This window comes from Puma concolor, chromosome B1, assembly GCF_028749965.1.
Source record: "Puma concolor isolate L17-30 chromosome B1, mPumCon1.1.hap2, whole genome shotgun sequence".
NCBI lineage: Eukaryota > Metazoa > Chordata > Mammalia > Carnivora > Felidae > Puma > Puma concolor.
This window is the reverse complement of record NC_141670.1, coordinates 86,543,731-86,562,490: the sequence shown is the minus strand read 5'-3', so window position 1 is coordinate 86,562,490 and position 18,760 is coordinate 86,543,731. Positions and strand designations below refer to the sequence as shown.

Sequence of the window (18,760 nt, the reverse complement as noted above, 5' to 3'; positions counted from 1 at the left end):
CTTACATCATTAAAAGAATTTGTGAATTTTCCTTTATTTGCTATACTCTGAAACAATGTTAAAACATTGGGACTATCCGGTTTCTAGGAGTTTAGTTAAGTTCCCCTGTGCAATCATCTGGGCCTGGTGGCTCTTTGTGCTTATAATTTCTCAATAAATTTCTCTATTTCTTCTATGAAAATTTATTGGTTTAAACTTTCTGTCTCACATCTCCAAAGGCAAGGGAATTAAAAGCAAAAATGAACTGTAGGGACCTCATGAAGATAAAAAGCTTCTGCACTGCAAAGGAAACAATCAACAAAACTAAAAGGCAACTGACAGAATGGGAAAAGATATTTGCAAATGACATATCGGACAAAGGGCTAGTATCCAAAATCTATAAGGAACTCACCAAACGCCACACCCGAAAAACAAATAATCCAGTGAAGAAATGGGCAGAAAACATGAATAGACACTTCTCTAAAGAAGACATCCAGATGGCCAACAGGCACATGAAAAGATGCTCAACTCACTGCTCCTCAGGGAAATGCAAATCAAAACCACACTGAGATATTACCCCATGCCAGTCAGAGTGGCTAAAATAAACAAATCAGGAGCCTATAGATGCTGGAGAGGATATGGAAAAACAGGAACCCTCTTGCACTGTTGGTGGCAATGCAAACTGGTGCAGCCGGTCTGGAAAACAGTGTGGAGATTCCTCAAAAAATTAAAAATAGATCTACCCTATGACCCAGAAATAGCACTGCTAGGAATTTACCCAAGGGATACAGGAGTGCTGATGCATAGGGGCACTTGTACCCCAATGTTTATAGCAGCACTTTCAACAATAGCCAAATTATGGAAACAGCCTAAATGTCCATCAACTGATGAATGGATAAAGAAATTGTGATTTATATACACAATGGAATACTACTTGGCAATGAGAAAGAATGAAATATGGCCCTTTGTAGCAATGTGGATGGAACTGGAGAGTGTTATGTAAGTGAAATAAGTCATACAGAGAAAGACAGATACCATATGTTTTCGCTCCTATGTGGATCCTGAGAAACTTAACAGAAGACCATGGGGGAGGGAAAGGAAAAAAAAAAGTTAGAGAGGGAGGGAGGCAAACCATAAGAGACTCTTAAAAACTGAGAATAAACTGCGGGTTGATGGGGGGGGTGGGAGAGAGGGGAAAGTGGTTAATGGGCATTGAGGAGGGCACCTATTGGGATGAGCACTCGGTGTTGTATGGAAACCAACTGGACAATAAATTTCGTATTTAAAAAAAATTTTTTTTAAACTTTGTTTCTACTCACATCAATTTTGGTAAACTGCATTCTAAGAAATCATTTTATCTGGGCTTTTAGAAAGAAAACTAGTATCAGCAAAACAAAAACCTATCAGCTCACATAAAGTTCCTCATAATTTGTTGCCTATGACTGGCTATTAATAACACAACATCTAAAAATGTAATTAGTTTTCATAGGAAAATGCCTGCCCAGATAATTACTGAAATTCTGCCACAGGGTGGATGGTCCGTATTAAGAGTGTACAACAAACCCGGAGATACTTTTATACACCTATGTTGGTAGAGGGTTAACTCTCCCTCTCCCCAAGAGTGTAGTCACATTTACTATTACTGCTAATATTAGTTATATTACCATGTTACTGTTTACTTCAATGGTAAATAGTGCAGTTGTTGGTAGCTTATCTCAATACTTGAATTTTTTGTAAAAGGGAATTTTACCTATCATGTCTCCAAAGTTTGCAGAGCTTCTATTTACTTCAAAAGTAGTGTTTGGGGGAGGGGGGCAAGATTTCAGTAGAAATTTGTCTGAATGTGGTTTCTACAAACTCATCTGTTATATTGAGCCAAGGGCATAAAATATATCATGTGCTTTCATACATATGCTTGAGGGAAAGTGACTTTTAAAAGCGAAATCAGTATGAATGTTATAAAACAATGCCCAAAACAGCCAATAAGTGCTATTTGCTCTGCTTATCCCAGATGAGTGTCAGGGATTCTCCAAATCACCCCTTTCTCAGACACCTCAGTCCAGGGACCATGGGTGAGGAGTGAAATGGTCCAAACATCCAGCAATTGGGCAGAAGAGATGGGGATGGAAATTGGGGGTGTCTCTCCTGGCTACACTATGAACATTTTCTGGAAATGCTTTGTGTTGACTGCCAAAATTCTCTGTTCTGGAATCATTTCATTAAGGGTAACAGTTATTGTGTTGAATCTTTAAGGCTTCTCTTCAACTTCTCTCTCTTTTTTTTCTTCTAGCATCTGCCACAGGTAACATCCATGTAATGTCTTTTCTTCTTCTCCCCCCACCAACCACCCTAACCCAGATTCACTGAAATATACTTGACATATTGCTTCTTCTTTTCTAAAAGGAGAGACTGAAATGGACACATGTGAACATCTTTCATATTCTTTTTATATGTTGGTATGTGACACAGTTCATACTGAGGTAGATATGTAAAGTTTTGGCACTCAAGGATAGGTAATACACAATAGGAAGTACAATTTTCATATTTTATTGATGAATAAGAAGGAAGAAGAAATATCTCTTATTATCTCTCAAAATAGATAAAATAAAACTCAACAGAATAACAAGAAGAATAGTGGAGTTTAATAGACTCCTATAAGAAACTGATAATCAAGCAGACAAAAATTAGGAAGAATTTTAAAAACCTGAATAAGTAAATTAAAAAGCCTGATATAAGAGAATTCTGCACCCAATAATTGGGACTATTTAAGAAGACGTTTTCAAAGCACAAAACACATTTATAAGAAACAAATGAATGCAACATATTTTAAAGGGAGTCTACAGACACTATACATTCTTTTCAAATTCACATGAAACATAAGCATTCTTAACAATTCTCAAATCTCATCACACAGATAAAATCCACTAAGAACAATGTAATTAAATGAGAAATCAACAGTAAAAGATGGCAAAAACCAACATATTTGAAAAAAAAAAAAACACTCCCAAATAACCCATGAGCTAAGAAAGTAATAATAAGAGAAATTACAAAATCTTTTAGAACTGAATGACTATCAGAATACATAAATATAAAGAGGTTGGTAAACCAGTTCAAACAGCACTTTAGGGGTAAGTTTATAGTTTTAAATGCACTTATTTAAAAGACAAGAAGATATTGTGGCACTGCCAGACCCAGGCTTAAATTGTGCTTTCTTTAGATGTCCTAACAAAATGGATAAGAACATATACCAATTTACACAGAACCTATCCATGACAAGTTTCTGAACTATTAGCTATTTATTAAGATTATGTGATAGCATAACTACGTCAACAAAATTCATTTCTTAATTTTCAAAAACTTCCCTGCCTTTACTATTTTTTAAATTAAATTATAATAGTAAGGGTACAAACATCATAAATAAACACTGTAATTTTCCTTGACATAAGAGGGAGCTTAACACTTTCAAGCCTACAAGTGTGTTAATTTCTGAATTCTTTTCTATACGATTATGCATTTTCATTATTATAATTTCTGAAAGATGCCATGAGAAATCAGGCTTATTTGAGGTTCCAATGTATTACAGAATTTTTCTTGTTATGCTTATTATCTTCATATTTTCTGAAATAAAAACAAGAAATGTATAATATCTAGAAAATTAAATAGAAATTAGTTAATTCACAAGGATATAATTATTTTTATGAAATATTTTGATAACATTCTTTATCCTTTTGACCACTCTTTTACCTTATAAGTAGAGAAGAATATTTAAATTGGCAAAGACATGATTCTTCAGATGTATTAGACAATATCAATTTTAATACCATCATGGTGTTAAAATTATTGAAAGTAGATTTCCATCACTGGGATACCTGGGATTATCACTAAAGCCAACCAACTGTTATAGATAAGGTACAAATATTTTTAAATAAACTCTACACCTAACATGGGGCTCGAATTCACAACCCCGAGATTAAGAGTTGCATGCTCTACTGAGCCAGCCAGATGTCCCTAATATGACAATATCCAGATATCTTTAAACATTCACTTTATTTTTATAATTTAAAATATAAATAAATATAGGAAAGATTTAAGATTGAGACAAACATAAAATTGAAACATAATAATCTTTTAACACTAATATATGAAAGAAAATCAGAGACTAAATATAAAATTAGAACTGGAGAAATTTTGCTGTGAATGCAAGAAAATATGAGTACTACATTTCATATTAAATTAGTTTTGAATTTCTTGTTAGTCAAAGGGAACAAAAATACCCACAATGGGCCAAAGAAATCATGACTACTCCTTGGGAAAGAATATCCTTTTTCTAATTAAGAGAAAGTTGTCACATGTATCTTTACATTAAAAAAAAACAAAACAAAACTTTAAATAATAGTCTTGAAAAACATGCAAATATGCCATATATTGTTATTCAGTAAAAGTCAAAGGCATAAACTCAAATAATTCAATTAAAGCATTTTGATGGGAGATATCTACTTCCTCCATCACCTCCAACGAGGCTTAGTAGATTTAGCAACAGCAATAAAACAAATGGGTCACACATACAAAAAAAAAAAAAAGTGATTGTTTAACTAAATTCAAAGTTAATTAAGTATCCTGTATCTTATTTGGTAACCCTACTTCAACACATTGAAACACTTTGCCCTATGCCCAGTGAGCCGCAGTAAAACAAAAATAACTTTTCATGTAGGATGCAGCGCTGGCAAATTATAAAAACACACTATTCTCTTCCTTACCAACTAATAGAAAAACTAAGTATCTTATTTGAGTTTTCAGAAATTATTCATACAGAAATATTTTAGTTGTTTCTAAACCTCTTTTATGTTTATTATAGACGTAGAACATGAAATGATAAAGAACATTTAAATTGATGGCAGGCAAAATTTTTAAAAATTTAAAACTTAGAATATTCATCACCAAGATAAATTTTTTTATTAAATTATTGTTTTTGAACTACTAGCTAGATGAATAGAAATTAACCAAACTATTCTTCTCCTTAATGAACTATAGAAAATTTATCTTACATTTTAAAAAGTTTTGTGAGAAGTGTAATATATAATTTAACTGGTTAAGGAACAAATTTTACATAGAAGTTTTTTAAAAAGACTTAAAGAAATGAATATTAAAGTGTTGCTATGTTAGACCTGGTTAAAGAAAAGAGGGTGACATTTATCTTGCTGGGGTCATGAATGTAAATTTTATTTTACTTGATAAAATTAAAAGTTGACAGAAGTTGAAATGTAATATCTAAACTCTTGGTTCTAGATAGTGGACAGCTAGACCCCACTGAAATGATAGTAAATGAACGAAAAAGATGTAATTCCAAACGACATAAAGAATAGAGGAGGCTCACAGCTGAGGAGACATTTAATCAAATTAACAAGAGACATAAATCTGATGGAAGAGTGGGGCCTGACAATGGAGCCGAGGAGTCTGTGACTTCAGCATGTGGAACACAGGGCTAGAATGGAGATGGCAAATTTGATGAAAGATGGAGGCCAAAGCGGAGCTAACCCTGAAGAAGGAAGGGGGAGTGTTGTCAGGGGCATGGGAGAGCTGCAAGGCCTTTTTGCCCCAGGCAACTGATACACATAGTCTTCTCTAAGGAAAGCTGAATGAGCCACCCAGATGTAACTAGCAACTAGGGCAGGCACTGGGTGAACCTATGTCCCAGAACAAAGCTCTTTGGGACATAGGTTGCGATGTTGGTGCCCCTTCACTCAAACCACTGGGAAAACAAAAAATGGAAAAAAACCACTCCAACACAAAACAATCACAGCCTAGTCACCCACATACTCTACAACAGAGTTTGTAAGCCAACAAATTATTTTTTTCTTTAAATGTTTATTCATTGTGCGAGAGTGCACGCACACACGTGTGAAAGGGGTGGGGGCTGGGGACAGAGGATCTGAAGTGGGCTCTGTGCTGACAGCAGAGGGGCTCGAATTCATGAACCATAAGGTCATGACCTCAGCCGGAGTCGGAGCTTAACCGACTTATGGTGGCCATAAGCCAACAAATTCTATCCATGTACCAAAAACTCTCAGGAAGCCTCATTCCTTTCAATTTTATAAAGGAATATGAAGATAAATGCAGTGTGGGGAAAGGAGTGGGGAGGGAGAGGAATTAAAATTACCCATATTTGCCACCAGACAACCAAGAATCACTAAATATTTGAGGAAAGTGTGTAACCTAACAGACAGATCAAAATAGACAAGCAGATAGATTTATCTGGTCACAGAAAAAACAGCGCATTCAGAATACAGAAGAGAACTTTAAAAATGTTTCATGAGGGGCACTTGGATGGCTCAGTAGGTTAAGCATCTGACTTCGGGTCAGGGTATGATCTCATGGTTCGTGAGTTCAAGACCCACATCAGGCTCACTGCTGTCAGCACAGAGCCTGCTTTGGCTTCTCTGTCCCACTCTCTCTCTGCCTGTCTCCTTCCTGCACTCTCTCTGTCTCTCTCAAAATAAATAAATAAACTTTAAAAAAATAAAAATGTTTCATAAAGAGATCTAATAGTATCCTGAGATTTGAGAAAAATTGTATTCACAGCACAAGTGGATGCTAGGAAAAAAGGAATAAAACAAAAATAAAGTAAACATTGATTAGAAAAGTTAGTCAAGGAATCCACCTAGTGCATAGAAAAACCAATGATAGGACATAGTATATAAAAGCTATGACACGTAGAAGGTCAATTCAGTAAACTTAATATTTGATTATTCTTTCAGAAAACTCAGAAAAGAAAGGGGCAAAATAATCAATGTCATAATATCCCATCAACTGAATATTTGCATCTCCTTCCTCAAATTCGTATGTTGAAGCCTAAATCCTCAGTGTATTTGGAAATATAGCCTTTGGCCTTTGGGAGATAATTAGGTCAAAAAGGTGGAATGTTCATGAAGGACTTTAGTGCCTTTATAATGGGATAAAGAGACCAGACCTTTCTCTACTCTTGGCCATGTGAGGATATAGTCAGAAGACAGCTGTCTACAAACCAGGAAGTGGGCTCTCACCAAAAGCCCCCATGCTGGCATCCTGATCTTGGACTTCCCAGCCTCTACAAATGTGATAAATAAATTTCTGTTGTTTAAGCCACCCAGTTTGTGTTTTTTTGTGTGTGCGTGTGTTTTGTTTTTTGTTATGGCAGCCCAAACTGACTAAGACATAGTAAAAATGAATAAGTATCTAAATTTTCATCTATACTGCAGGAAAAATAATGTGGATAAATAAAAATTAGCAGTGTAAGTGTATTATTTAGCAATATAAAGAAAACTACCAAGCATTTAAACCAGAATGATTAAATGTCCTTGCCTCTGGTGAGTCAGATAAGGATGGGGAAAATGCAGAGGATTGTTGCTCTTTTTGTTAATGTTCAGCCGGATATATGTATATTGCTTAATAAATATAAACAAAGCTAAAAATCTGATACGATTGAATTTTATTCCATTTTGAAACGCACCCTTTGGAAAATGGAAGGGGTAACCCATTCTGCAGCTCTTTCATCAGTTTGGAAACACCTAATTTTAAATATCTAAAAATGTTAGCAAAAGGACAGTTCCCGATTTCCCTGAAATTGTTTTTGAAAGGGAAATCTGGTTGCAGTGGAGGGTGCTGAAGGCATTTCAAATTCCTAATGTGGGAGGGAAAAAATGAGGTGGTGGTGGTCTCTTGCTGTTCTTGCAGGAAAGAAGGGAGACATTCTGAAAGCAGCTTGTTAGAAAGACAGGTGACTGAGAGGGTAACAGATAAAGAAGTTGCCTGGGAAATTTGTTACCTGCGCTACCTTCTTCAAATTTTGCTGACCTCAGTCCCACTAAAAAAATAAAACAAACAAACAAACAAACAAACAAACAAACAAACAACATGATGCAGGTCTAATTGAACTCACAGAATGCAGGATTATCTTCATGGAAATGCACCCACATTTTCATGGTGAAGTGGTATGTATATAAATAATGCATACTTTTGGTTATATACTATGTACCTTTTTAATTTATTTTTATTTTTTTTAAGATTTTGATGATTTTTATTAGTAGTTTATTTATTTTTTAATTTGCATCCAAGTTAGTTAGCATATGGTGCAATAATGATTTCAGGAGTACACTCCTTAATGCACCTTACCCACTTAGCCCATCCTCCCTCCCACAACCCCTCCAGCAACCCTCTGTTCTCTATATTTAAGAGTCTCTTATATTTTGTCCCCCTCCCTGTTTTTATATTATTTTTGCTTCCCTTCCCTTATGTTCATGTTTTGTATCTTAAAGTCTTCATATGAAGGAAGTCATATGATATTTGTCTTTCTCCAACTGACTAATTTCACTTAGCCTAATACCCTCTAGTTCCATTCACATAGTTGCAGATTGTGCCCCTTTTACTGAAGTATCAAATGTTAATTCTGCATGAACACCGTTCCATCCATAGAAATCATTCTGAGGGAGTGTCAGATGGAAAGCATATGAGACCAGATGAGAAGGGGAGGATTTCAAATTCCAAAACACACTGGCACCAGCTACTAAAAAGGTGAGAGTAGCTCTAAGGATGACCCAAACTCAAGAGACAGTGGATATAGGGGAACAGGCAAGGGCCCTGGAGTTAACTGCAGAGTCACAGTTGGAATATATGTGCTTATGCAGAGCAGCAGACATCAGAAACGACCATTCCCCAGCAGAGGCACTGGGTGTGGGTGTTTCCAGTGGAGAAGCAAGAAGGGTCTTCCCTACTCAGAAAAAAAGCTTGTGTGCACAGGGAGCAGCAGTAGACTGCCCCATTCCTCCCACCAACAGTGGAGGAAGGCGACAGAAAACAGAGTCAGCATTCACAACGAAACAAATAGAGAGTCTCAACAAGCAGGAAACAAAATCTCAATTCAGCGGAAAACTGAGGTCAGTCAAGGAAACAGATGCCACTGGAGGTATTCTGAATAAAGAAGTAGACAATGTAGATGGAGCAAACTGGAAGTGATCCCAATTGTTGGAAGGATTGGGGGAGCAAAGGTCAAGAAGGCACGTTCAGGAAATCTGGAAGTACGAGGGTCATATGGAAACCACGGCAGATGATCTCAGCTGCCTGGCAGCAAGTGTGATCTCAATTTCCTGTCCACAGCAGGCAACTGTTACCTTCTCTGCTGTCTTCCACATCTACTGGGACTATCTCTCACTGACAGAATCTAACATGGCACTTTGTGGGGAAAGATATTCTGTACTGCATGAGTTTTCCCCTGAGAAACAGGGGAGATGGAGAGAAGGATGGCAATGATGCAGAACTCTAACAATAAGCATAGAAAGTGGTTAAAATAACGAATTACACATATACTAATGTGCTAATGTTTAAGTGTAATTAATTGTCTCTGAGAGATAGGAAGGGTATTGTGTACATAAAAAGAATCAGCTGAAAGTCCTGGAAATTAAAATTTTGTTTTTGGAAGTTAAAAAACAAATAGGCCAAAGAGTCAAAGTTCAAGAATGAACTAGTAGGCTGCCTAATAAAGACGGTGAATCAGGCACAAGTATTTACTTTCACTCTTTCTAGAAGTCACACTTAACCTTCAGGGTCAGTTAAAAATACAGGATCTTACAAACAGAATGGGAGGGGAAACAATGGCAACAGAATGGAGGTCTGTGAAAGCTGTATGGAAACAGAAGTACCATCTGCAGCAGAGAAACCCCCCTACTGCTAAAAGTGGAGGTGAAGATGGGGCAAAACTGTGAGACTGGCTTGCAAGTCTGAGGTAGTTGAAGCTCTAAATACCCTCTTCCGCCCCATGGAGTGAAGTGATGATCTTCTCTTCACTCTTGAAGGGTAATTCTCTGAAAATGCAAACATAGGGTATCTAGACTCAAACCAGGGTAAGGATAACAACGATAAACAAGACAAATAAGTGAATATTGACAAAGTGAACACCGAAACCCCTACTATCTTTGCCTACTGGGCTCCCAGATTCTCTAGCAATTTAATTAGCCCATGAGGCAAAACTTAGAGACACGAACAGATGATTCCTTAGGGAAAGAGCCTAGCCACTCCTCCCCAGACAGTGAAACTGACAGGTTCAGCCATGTGCTCAGGGCCTCCAACCACCTTTCTCCTTTTGAACATACAATCTATGATCACTACATACCTGAGGAAATCCTTCAACTTGAAGAACAGAGACCAAAAACAACAATAACAACAACAACAAACCAACTTGGAGGAAATAGAAACTATGCAGGAATAAGAAGCTTAAAAAAAATATTTTAAAAATATTAAAATCCTCAGAGGGTTAAGTAGAAGTATTTCAATCATAAAATAAGAACCAAGGGTTATAAAAGAGGACAATGACATTAGGAGAACAAAAGGAGTTCTTCAGACATTAAAGCTACAATAGCAAAAACAAACAAACAACCAAACCAACCAATCAATGAAAACTGCCCTCCTTCCCAAAAAACAAAACAAAACAAAAAAGCACTCATAAAAAGGATATAAGGCAAAATTCAGAAAAACTTTCAGAGAGTGAAGCAAATAGAAAGAAAATAGGAAGGAGAAAGTAAGAGACAGAGAGAACATCAATCTAAGGAATCTTACATTTGAAATAGGGTTCCTTAAAAAGAGCATAGAAAACAGAGGGAGAAATTTATCAACAAAATAATTTCTGAATATTTTCCAGAATCGAAACACGAGTTTTCATATTAAAAAGCCCTACCAAATATTAAGCACAATAGATAAAAATAGACCTATCCTATCATCATGAAATTGTAGAATCTCAAATAGAAGAAAAGTTTTAAAGGTCTACAGATGGGAAGATTGGTCTGATACCAAGAAACAGGAATGGCTTTAACTACTTTTCATCAGTTACAGTCTTGAATACCTTAAAAAATCAGAATTCAGAATCCTTTGCCTACCCAACCTAACAATTAAGTTTTATAGACTGCAGTCATTTTAAGATGTTTTAGTTTTCCAAGAATTTATCTCCTACACAATCTTTCTCAAGAAATTACCAGGAAGAGGGGAGTGTGCTTTACTAAAACAAATGAGTTGACCAAGAATGATACAGATTTGAGATATAGAAAACAGGAAAATCAACTGCCTGGTTCCTAAGATATATGCTAGAACTGGTCAGAGGCTGCAGGAGAGAGATTTTTCAAGGTTAGGAAGTGGTAGAAATGCAGAAAAGCATTAAACAATATTGAACATTCAGCCATGATTTTTAAAATGTTTCAATACATCAGGAACAGATTTAGATAATTTGCAGGGAATCTGAGGATGAATTAGTGATAAGTACATTGAAATAAAGCAAATTTAAAACAAAAAAAAGCTGCATAATAAAGGAAAAATAGAGCATACCATGCAGTTTAAGTGTAAACAGGTTTTATATTCTCATTATGAAATCATTGAATACTGAACTAAGCAATGGCATAACTATATGGACAGAGTGGAGGTTTGGGTGAAGTGACCTGTATCAAGGTGAAAGTCTTTCATTCATTGAAAGGAACTGTTAAGAAAATGAAAGAGCAAGTCATAAGCAGAGACCATGTATGTACAAACAAAAGTAAACAGGTGAACAACCCATGGGCAAATACTCAGACATTTCAAAAACTATATACTACATTTCATTAAAATCCATATTTGGTAAAAATCTATATTTCATTATATATATACACACACACACATATACACACACACATACATATATACATACATACAGCTAGTACATGAAAAGATGCTCAACATCATTTGCCATCAAAGAAATGCAAATTAAAATCATAATAAGATGTCAGGATCTGCCTTTTCTAGAATTCCACATTGAATCATAGAGTATATAGTCTTTTGCATCTGGCTTTTTTCATTTAGCACAGTGTTTTAGAGATTCATCCATAGTGTTGCATCTATTGATAAGAATGAGGCTTCAAACCGAGATCTATTGTCTCCAAATTCATTGTATGTGTACAGTATATGATAAAAAGGAAAAGAAAATACTCATTATTCTCAAACAAAATATTAGAGAGTATATCAGAAAGTTATATGTATAAAGTTTTAAAAATACACAAAATATGATTATAAAATAAGACTAATAAATATCTGATAATTTTCTATATATTTATATCAATTTTTATACTTACCACTATATTATCAAAGGCTTATTTTTTTATATGAGATAGTCTCTTAGCCACTTTGAAGAAAGTTGAGAACTAAGACTAATCCTCATTATGTCATTTTTTCCAAAGAATGATGCTGATCATTTTTAAAGAAGGTACTCGAATTATGAAACTCCTAATAATAAATATCCTGTTAGAAAATTTTAAAATAATATGATTAAATAATTATAATAATTAAAGTAATATATATTTTAAAAATATACAATCCACATTGGACATGTCACTAAATTGTTATTTATTTCTATTTTACATGGTGTGAGGTATAAAAAGGTAAAAAGCTAGGTTATAACATTAAAATATGAGTGATTAGATAAATATTCTACTTAATCGGTTGTAAATTTACAAAGGTAAGGTTAAAACAGCTCATCAAGCAAAAAAATACAATGGAAGAAAAGAGTTCCATTATAACAGCACCAACAAATAGAATGGTATAGACCAATTTCTTTCTGCATCACCTGCAGCTATGTTTTATGTATTTTTATGATGTTATTTTTTGCATGCAGATTCATAAATTTTCAATATACCAGACACTTGTCTGTTTTGCTTAATGAATACTTTCAATCTAGAATTTCACCTTGCATAATAGCTAATAGCTAACATCTACTAAATTCACACTATGTTTCAGGCAGTGTTCCAAAGAACTCAGTACAATAAATATATAGAGATAAGGAGTAGAAAAGGTGGAAGGAGGGCTGATCATAAATAATGAATGAAATGATGAGAGTATGTGCACGTGCATTTCTCTCATTTCAACTGCCAAAGATTAAAGCAATCATTTGCTTTGTTGTGTGAAGAAATGAAGGGAGAGATGTCAATAGTATTTCAAAGGTAGAAAACATCTTAAGGATCATCTAATTTAAACTTCTCCCTCTTACAGACTGAAGAGAGCACAGAGGACATAGGTCACCGTAACTAAAAACTACGTGTTTTGACTCCGAAGTCTTTGCTTCTTCTACCCTACCAAGATGCTAATTATAAATAACATTCAATTATAATTCAATTATATTATATTATATATATATACTATATATTTTATAATTAAATTATATTCAATTATAAATAACATTGTTTCCAAAAATGATGGAAAATTTAAGAATGATAAAAACCAAACAATACCAAAAAATCAAATTTTTGTTGGTACAATAAATAGTGATCTGAAATAAGAATGTTGATACATCTAAACTAAATAATAGGGACATTTTATTTGGAAATATTCTTGTCTAATTTTAAATATTAGACTAAAATAGTGAGTGTATTATGATTTTTAAAACATGTTTTTAGTCATTACTTGAATTGCACAGCTGTTACATAATAGTAAGGCAAAGAAGTTAACATAGGCTAGATTTTTCTAACCATGACAGATAACTTGGTCTTGAAAAGATGATTGCTCTTCACAACATATAGCTATTGTAAGATGAACTATGTTTAAACAACCACATTTTACAGTCTCTCTCATGTTTCCATCTCTCCTTTCCTAAATGATATTTTATAAGTTCACAAGACATTTTATATTACTCAAGTAACATTTCAAAATCTTACTTTGGAATATTGTTCTCTTCCAGGGAATGATGACTGTATACCCACATGCTGGAAAAGAGAAGGTTTATATCGAATACGAATTTGCTTATTTCGTTCTGCACATTTTTCCTGGGGAAAAAGAGAAACAATAATCTTCTGTAACAACCCAAATACTCCTTTTTATTGCTTTTATGGATGGAAGAATTCTGTATTATATTAGTTTTTGCCAGAGGTCTATTTTAATACTTAAACATTAAATAAAACTTTATTACTTAGATTTTTCTTCATAAGAATAATAAAAGTTGAGGTACAAAAAGGTGTTAGTTAAAGCATGTATTTTCTTGAACTCTGTCATAGAAAATCAGGCTACTGCTGTACCAACTATAATTTTCCACTCCCTTCTTGTTATTTCAACAACATAAATTAAATTTTTTGGTATTTTTCTATCCATTCTCTCAGACTATATTATTCTTTGTCTTTTCATATTAATTAATTCCTACACTGTTACACCCCCCTCAATGTATTAAGTAGAAAAAAAAACATGATTAAAACAACCAATATTATGTTTTATAGAAAAAAGATTTGGTTAATCTCATTAAAAATAAAAATAAGAAAGATGACCTGTGAAACCACCCCTTAATATTACAAGCAAACATTTGAAATTATTATGATCACTGAGAATTACTTTACATACTCTATACTTAAAAATTCATAAAAATACATCTCAAATTTATATACTCAATATATTCAAGTATAATTAACATAGTGTTGTATCAATTTCAGGTACACAATATAATGATTCAACAATTCTAAATATTTCTTAGTGCTCATCAAGATAACTGTTCTTTTAATCCCCTTCACCTATTTCTCCTATCTCCCCACCCACCTCCCGCTGTGGCAACCACCAGTTTGTTCTCTATATTTAAGGTTCTGTTTGTCAATCTCTTCATTTGTTTGGTTTCTGAAATTCCCCATGAGTAAAATATTATGTTATTTGTATTTCTCTGATTTATTTTACTTAGTATTATACCCTCTAGGTCCACCCATGTTGTTGCAAATGGCAAGATTTCATTCTTTTTTATGGCTGAGTAATTTTCCATTGTATATATACCACACCTTTATCCACTCCTCTATTGATGGATACTTGGGTTGCTTCCATATCTTGACTATTGTAAATAATGCTGCAATAAACACAGGGGTGCATATATCTTTTCCAATTGGTATTTTGTTTTCTCTGGGTAGATATCCAATATTGGAATTACTAAGTCATATGGTAATTCTATTTTTAATTTTTTGAGGAGACTCCATACTGTTTTCCACAGTGGATTCACCAATTTGCATTCCCACCAATAGTGCACAAGGGTTCCTTTTTCTCCACATCCTTGTCAACACATGTTATTTCTTGTGTTTTCTATTTTAGCCATTCGAACAGGTGTGAGGTGCTATTTCATTGTGGTTCTGATTTGCATTTCCCTAATAATAAGTGATGTTGAGCATCTTTTCATGTGTCTGTTGGTCATCTGTATGGCTTCTTTGGAAAGTATTCAGGTTATCTGCCCATTCTTTAATTGGATTAGTTGGGAGTTTTTTGGTGCTGAGTTGTATAAGTTATTTATATATTTTGGATATTAACCCTTTATCTGATATATTATTTGCAAATATCTTCTCTCACTTGGTAGATTGCATTTTTGCAATCTTTATTTTATTTATTTATTTTTTTTAAACGTTTATTTATTTTTTTGGGACAGAGAGAGACAGAGCATGAACGGGGGAGGGGCAGAGAGAGAGGGAGACACAGAATCGGAAACAGGCTCCAGGCTCTGAGCCATCAGCCCAGAGCCCGACGCGGGGCTCGAACTCACGGACCGCGAGATCGTGACCTGGCTGAAGTCGGCTGCTTAACCGACTGCGCCACCCAGGCGCCCCGCATTTTTGCAATCTTTAAACAGCAGGCTTACTTAAATGTATTTCTACGCAGTACAAACATGTAGGAAAGTATTATATTAAAGGATTGTTTTTATAACTGTAAAGTATTTAAATAATCTAGAGTTAATTTAATTTGAAACTAAGGTCAGATAAAATTAGTTGAGGAGTTAAAAACCAGCAAATATAATATTTGCTAAGCTATTAATAGAAGTTCCAATGAGATGGCATTATCAAATGTTGGCTTCCCATAAAATGCCCCTTTAGCTCTGCTAAAGGAAAGCTGAGTTAATTGCTTATTGCAGTAAGGGAGAAACTACCTTAGCAGTGTCTACTCAAGTGTTGTGCTTATTTTTTAATTGGGTTATTTTCCTGTTATTGAGTTTTGGGAATTTTATATATATTGTGACTACAAGTCCTTGTTGTATATGGAATTTACAAATATTTCTTCATAGTCTGTGGTATGTTATCCTCTAACAGTAAAATTTACATTACAAAAGATTTGAATTTGATGAAATCTAATTTAGTAATTTAAAAAAAATGGATCATAGTTTTAGTATCATGTCTAAGAACTCTTCTCCTGGATCCTGAAGATATTTTTTTACACTTCTAAAGGGTTTAAAGTTTGTTTTATATTTAGATAGGTGATCTACTTTGAAATAGTTTTTATCAAGCAAGATGTTTAGGTTGATATGTAGATAGGTATGTATATACATACCAACATCTACATATCAACCTAAACATCTTGCTTACATACATACCTATCTGCATATCACATTTACACACATCCGATCCATGATCATGGTATATCTCTTTCTTTCATCAGCATTTTTAGGTTTTTAGCATATAATCTACATATCTTGTTAGTACACACACACACTCATACATATGCATCATGATAGTCTCTATTATTGATAATTTGTTTTTGAGTCTTGTCAATCTTCTTATTGGTTTTCTTGCTCTTTTCAAAGAACTACTTTTATGTTTTCAATTTTGTTGCTTTCTGACTTCATAGCTAATATTTTCTTCTGCTTGATTTGGGTTGATTTTACTCTCTATTTCTAGTTTCTTAAAGTGGAAGCTGAGATTACTAATGCAAAATCTTTCTTCTCTTCTAAGGTAAAGATTTCTTCTAGGATAAATTTCTCCTTAAGCAGTGCTTTAGCTGAATCTCACAAATTTTGATAGGTTGTATTTTCATTTCATTCTATTCAAAGTATTTTCTAATTTCCTTTGAGACTTCCTCTTTCATTCATGGTTTATTCAGGAGTGTATTGTTTAAATTCCAAGTGCTTGCAGATTTTCAGTTATCTTTCTGTTATTAATTTCTTCTTTTTAAATGTTTATTTATTTTGAGAGAGCGAGCAGGGGAGGGGCAGAGAGAAAGGGAGACAGAGAATCCCAAGTAGGCTCTGCACTTCAGCACAGAGCCTGATGCAGGGCTCGAACTCACGAATCACAAGATCATGACCTGAGCTGAGGTCAGATGCTTAACCAATTGAGCCGCCCAGGAGTCCCCATGTGTATTTTATTTTTTTATTTTTATTTTTTAAAAAATTTTTTTTAACGTTTATTTATTTTTGAGACAGAGAGAGACAGAGCATGAATGGGGGAGGGTCAGAGAGAGGGAGACACAGAATCTGAAACAGGCTCCAGGCTCTGAGCTGTCAGCACAGAGCACGACGCGGGGCTCGAACTCACGGACCGTGAGATCACGACCTGAGCTGAAGTCTGCCGGTTAACCGACTGAGCCACCCAGGCGCCCCCCCCATGTGTTTTTTTAAAATATGTGTATATTTAAATATAAATATAATTATAAATATAAATATAAATATAATTAATTAAAAAATAAATATAAATATTGTGTATATTTAAAATAATGTGTTTTGTATTGCTGTTGGACGTAGTGCTTTTTAAATATCAATTAAATCCAGATGGTAGATGGTGTTGTTCAATTCTTTTATCTCATTGCTGATTTTCTATGCACCAGTTCTGTTCTTGAGAGAGGAGTGTTGAAGTCTCCAACTATACTTGTAGACTAATCTATTTCTCTCTTTAATTCTGTCATCTTTCGCTGCATGTATTTGAGTCTCTCTTATTAGATGCATACACTTTTAGGATTGTTATATCTTCTTGGTGATTTGACTCTTTTAGTATCTTTCTTGATCCCTGGTCAAATTTTTTGGGTTTTGGCACCAAAGTCTACTTTGATATTAATATAGCTAGTACAAATTTCTTTTTGTTATTGTCTGCAAGGTATTTATTTTTCCATCTTTTACTTTTAACCTATGTATTCCATTATATTTTAACTGAGTACAGACAGCAATAATTGCATAGTGTTTTTTAATCCATTCTGATGAACTATCTCTTAGCTGGTATATTTTGACATATTTAATTTGCATCTATCATTTTATTATTGTTTGTCACTTTTCTTCCACTTTTCACTAAATTTGTGGCCTCTCATTATTTGATGTAGTAGGTATAAGTGTCAGTAAAAATTCTGGATACCAGAACTTAAAAACTAGTGCACTCATCAGGTTTAGTTCTGTAAACAAATTTCAGGGAATTACATTAGACAGATAGTATTTTCCTAAAATAGTTTGTATTTACAAAGTAAAGAAATACTCACAGGAGTCTCTCCTGGGTTACACATCTTTACCTGAAAAATGTCCCCCAAAAGCAAATCTATGGGTTTATCTTTGTAGAACATTAAAAAAAAGCGCACAAAGTCAGTTAAGTCCTCAGATTTAAATAGCTTTCCTACGAAGAAAAAGTAAACAAATCCAAATAACTCTCGAGTGTTTACACCATATATTATAAAATAACCCTTATATATAGTTGTTCATTCTATTAACAAGAGGAAGGACCAAAAAATCATTAAAAATTAAATATATCCTTATATAAGTATATCCTTAAAGCATTCATGAAGTTGAAGGATAATAAAATAATATATCTGCTTAAGTATTACAGATTACCACTTCTGAGAGAGAGAAGTGTGAAGCAGGTTTAGAATAGTGAATACCCTCAGGAAACCAATTTTGATAACCAATGAAGATCAATTTCTAAGTCTTGTGAAAGATACATATACATAAAATGAAATGTACAGAAGCTATAATTTTTACTTAATTTTGTAGAAGCGGATCTATAACCTGACTTTCGTAGAACTTTATCAATCTACCACATTT

General features: G+C 34.1%; 1 protein-coding gene across 10 annotated transcripts in view; it reads right to left on the bottom strand.

Annotated features, from left to right (window-relative positions):
• Positions 1-2,510: 2,510 nt before the first annotated feature.
• Positions 2,511-18,760, bottom strand: part of MGAT4D (MGAT4 family member D) — a 66,744-nt gene continuing 50,494 nt past the window's right edge. For 5 of the 10 annotated variants that reach the window (XM_086704182.1, XM_086704185.1, XM_086704186.1 and 2 more), the window contains 3 exons: positions 18,205-18,335; positions 13,674-13,781; positions 10,676-11,470 (listed from right to left, as the gene is read on the bottom strand). In XM_086704182.1, coding sequence (XP_086560308.1) covers positions 11,438-11,470; positions 13,674-13,781; positions 18,205-18,335 — 272 coding nt within the window. In that variant the 3' untranslated portion in view covers positions 10,676-11,437. Of the gene's footprint in view, positions 3,598-10,675; positions 11,471-12,098; positions 12,265-13,673; positions 13,782-18,204; positions 18,336-18,760 lie in introns of those variants that run through there. The other 5 variants (XR_015250209.1, XR_015250210.1, XM_086704183.1 and 2 more) reach the window with 5 other exon arrangements.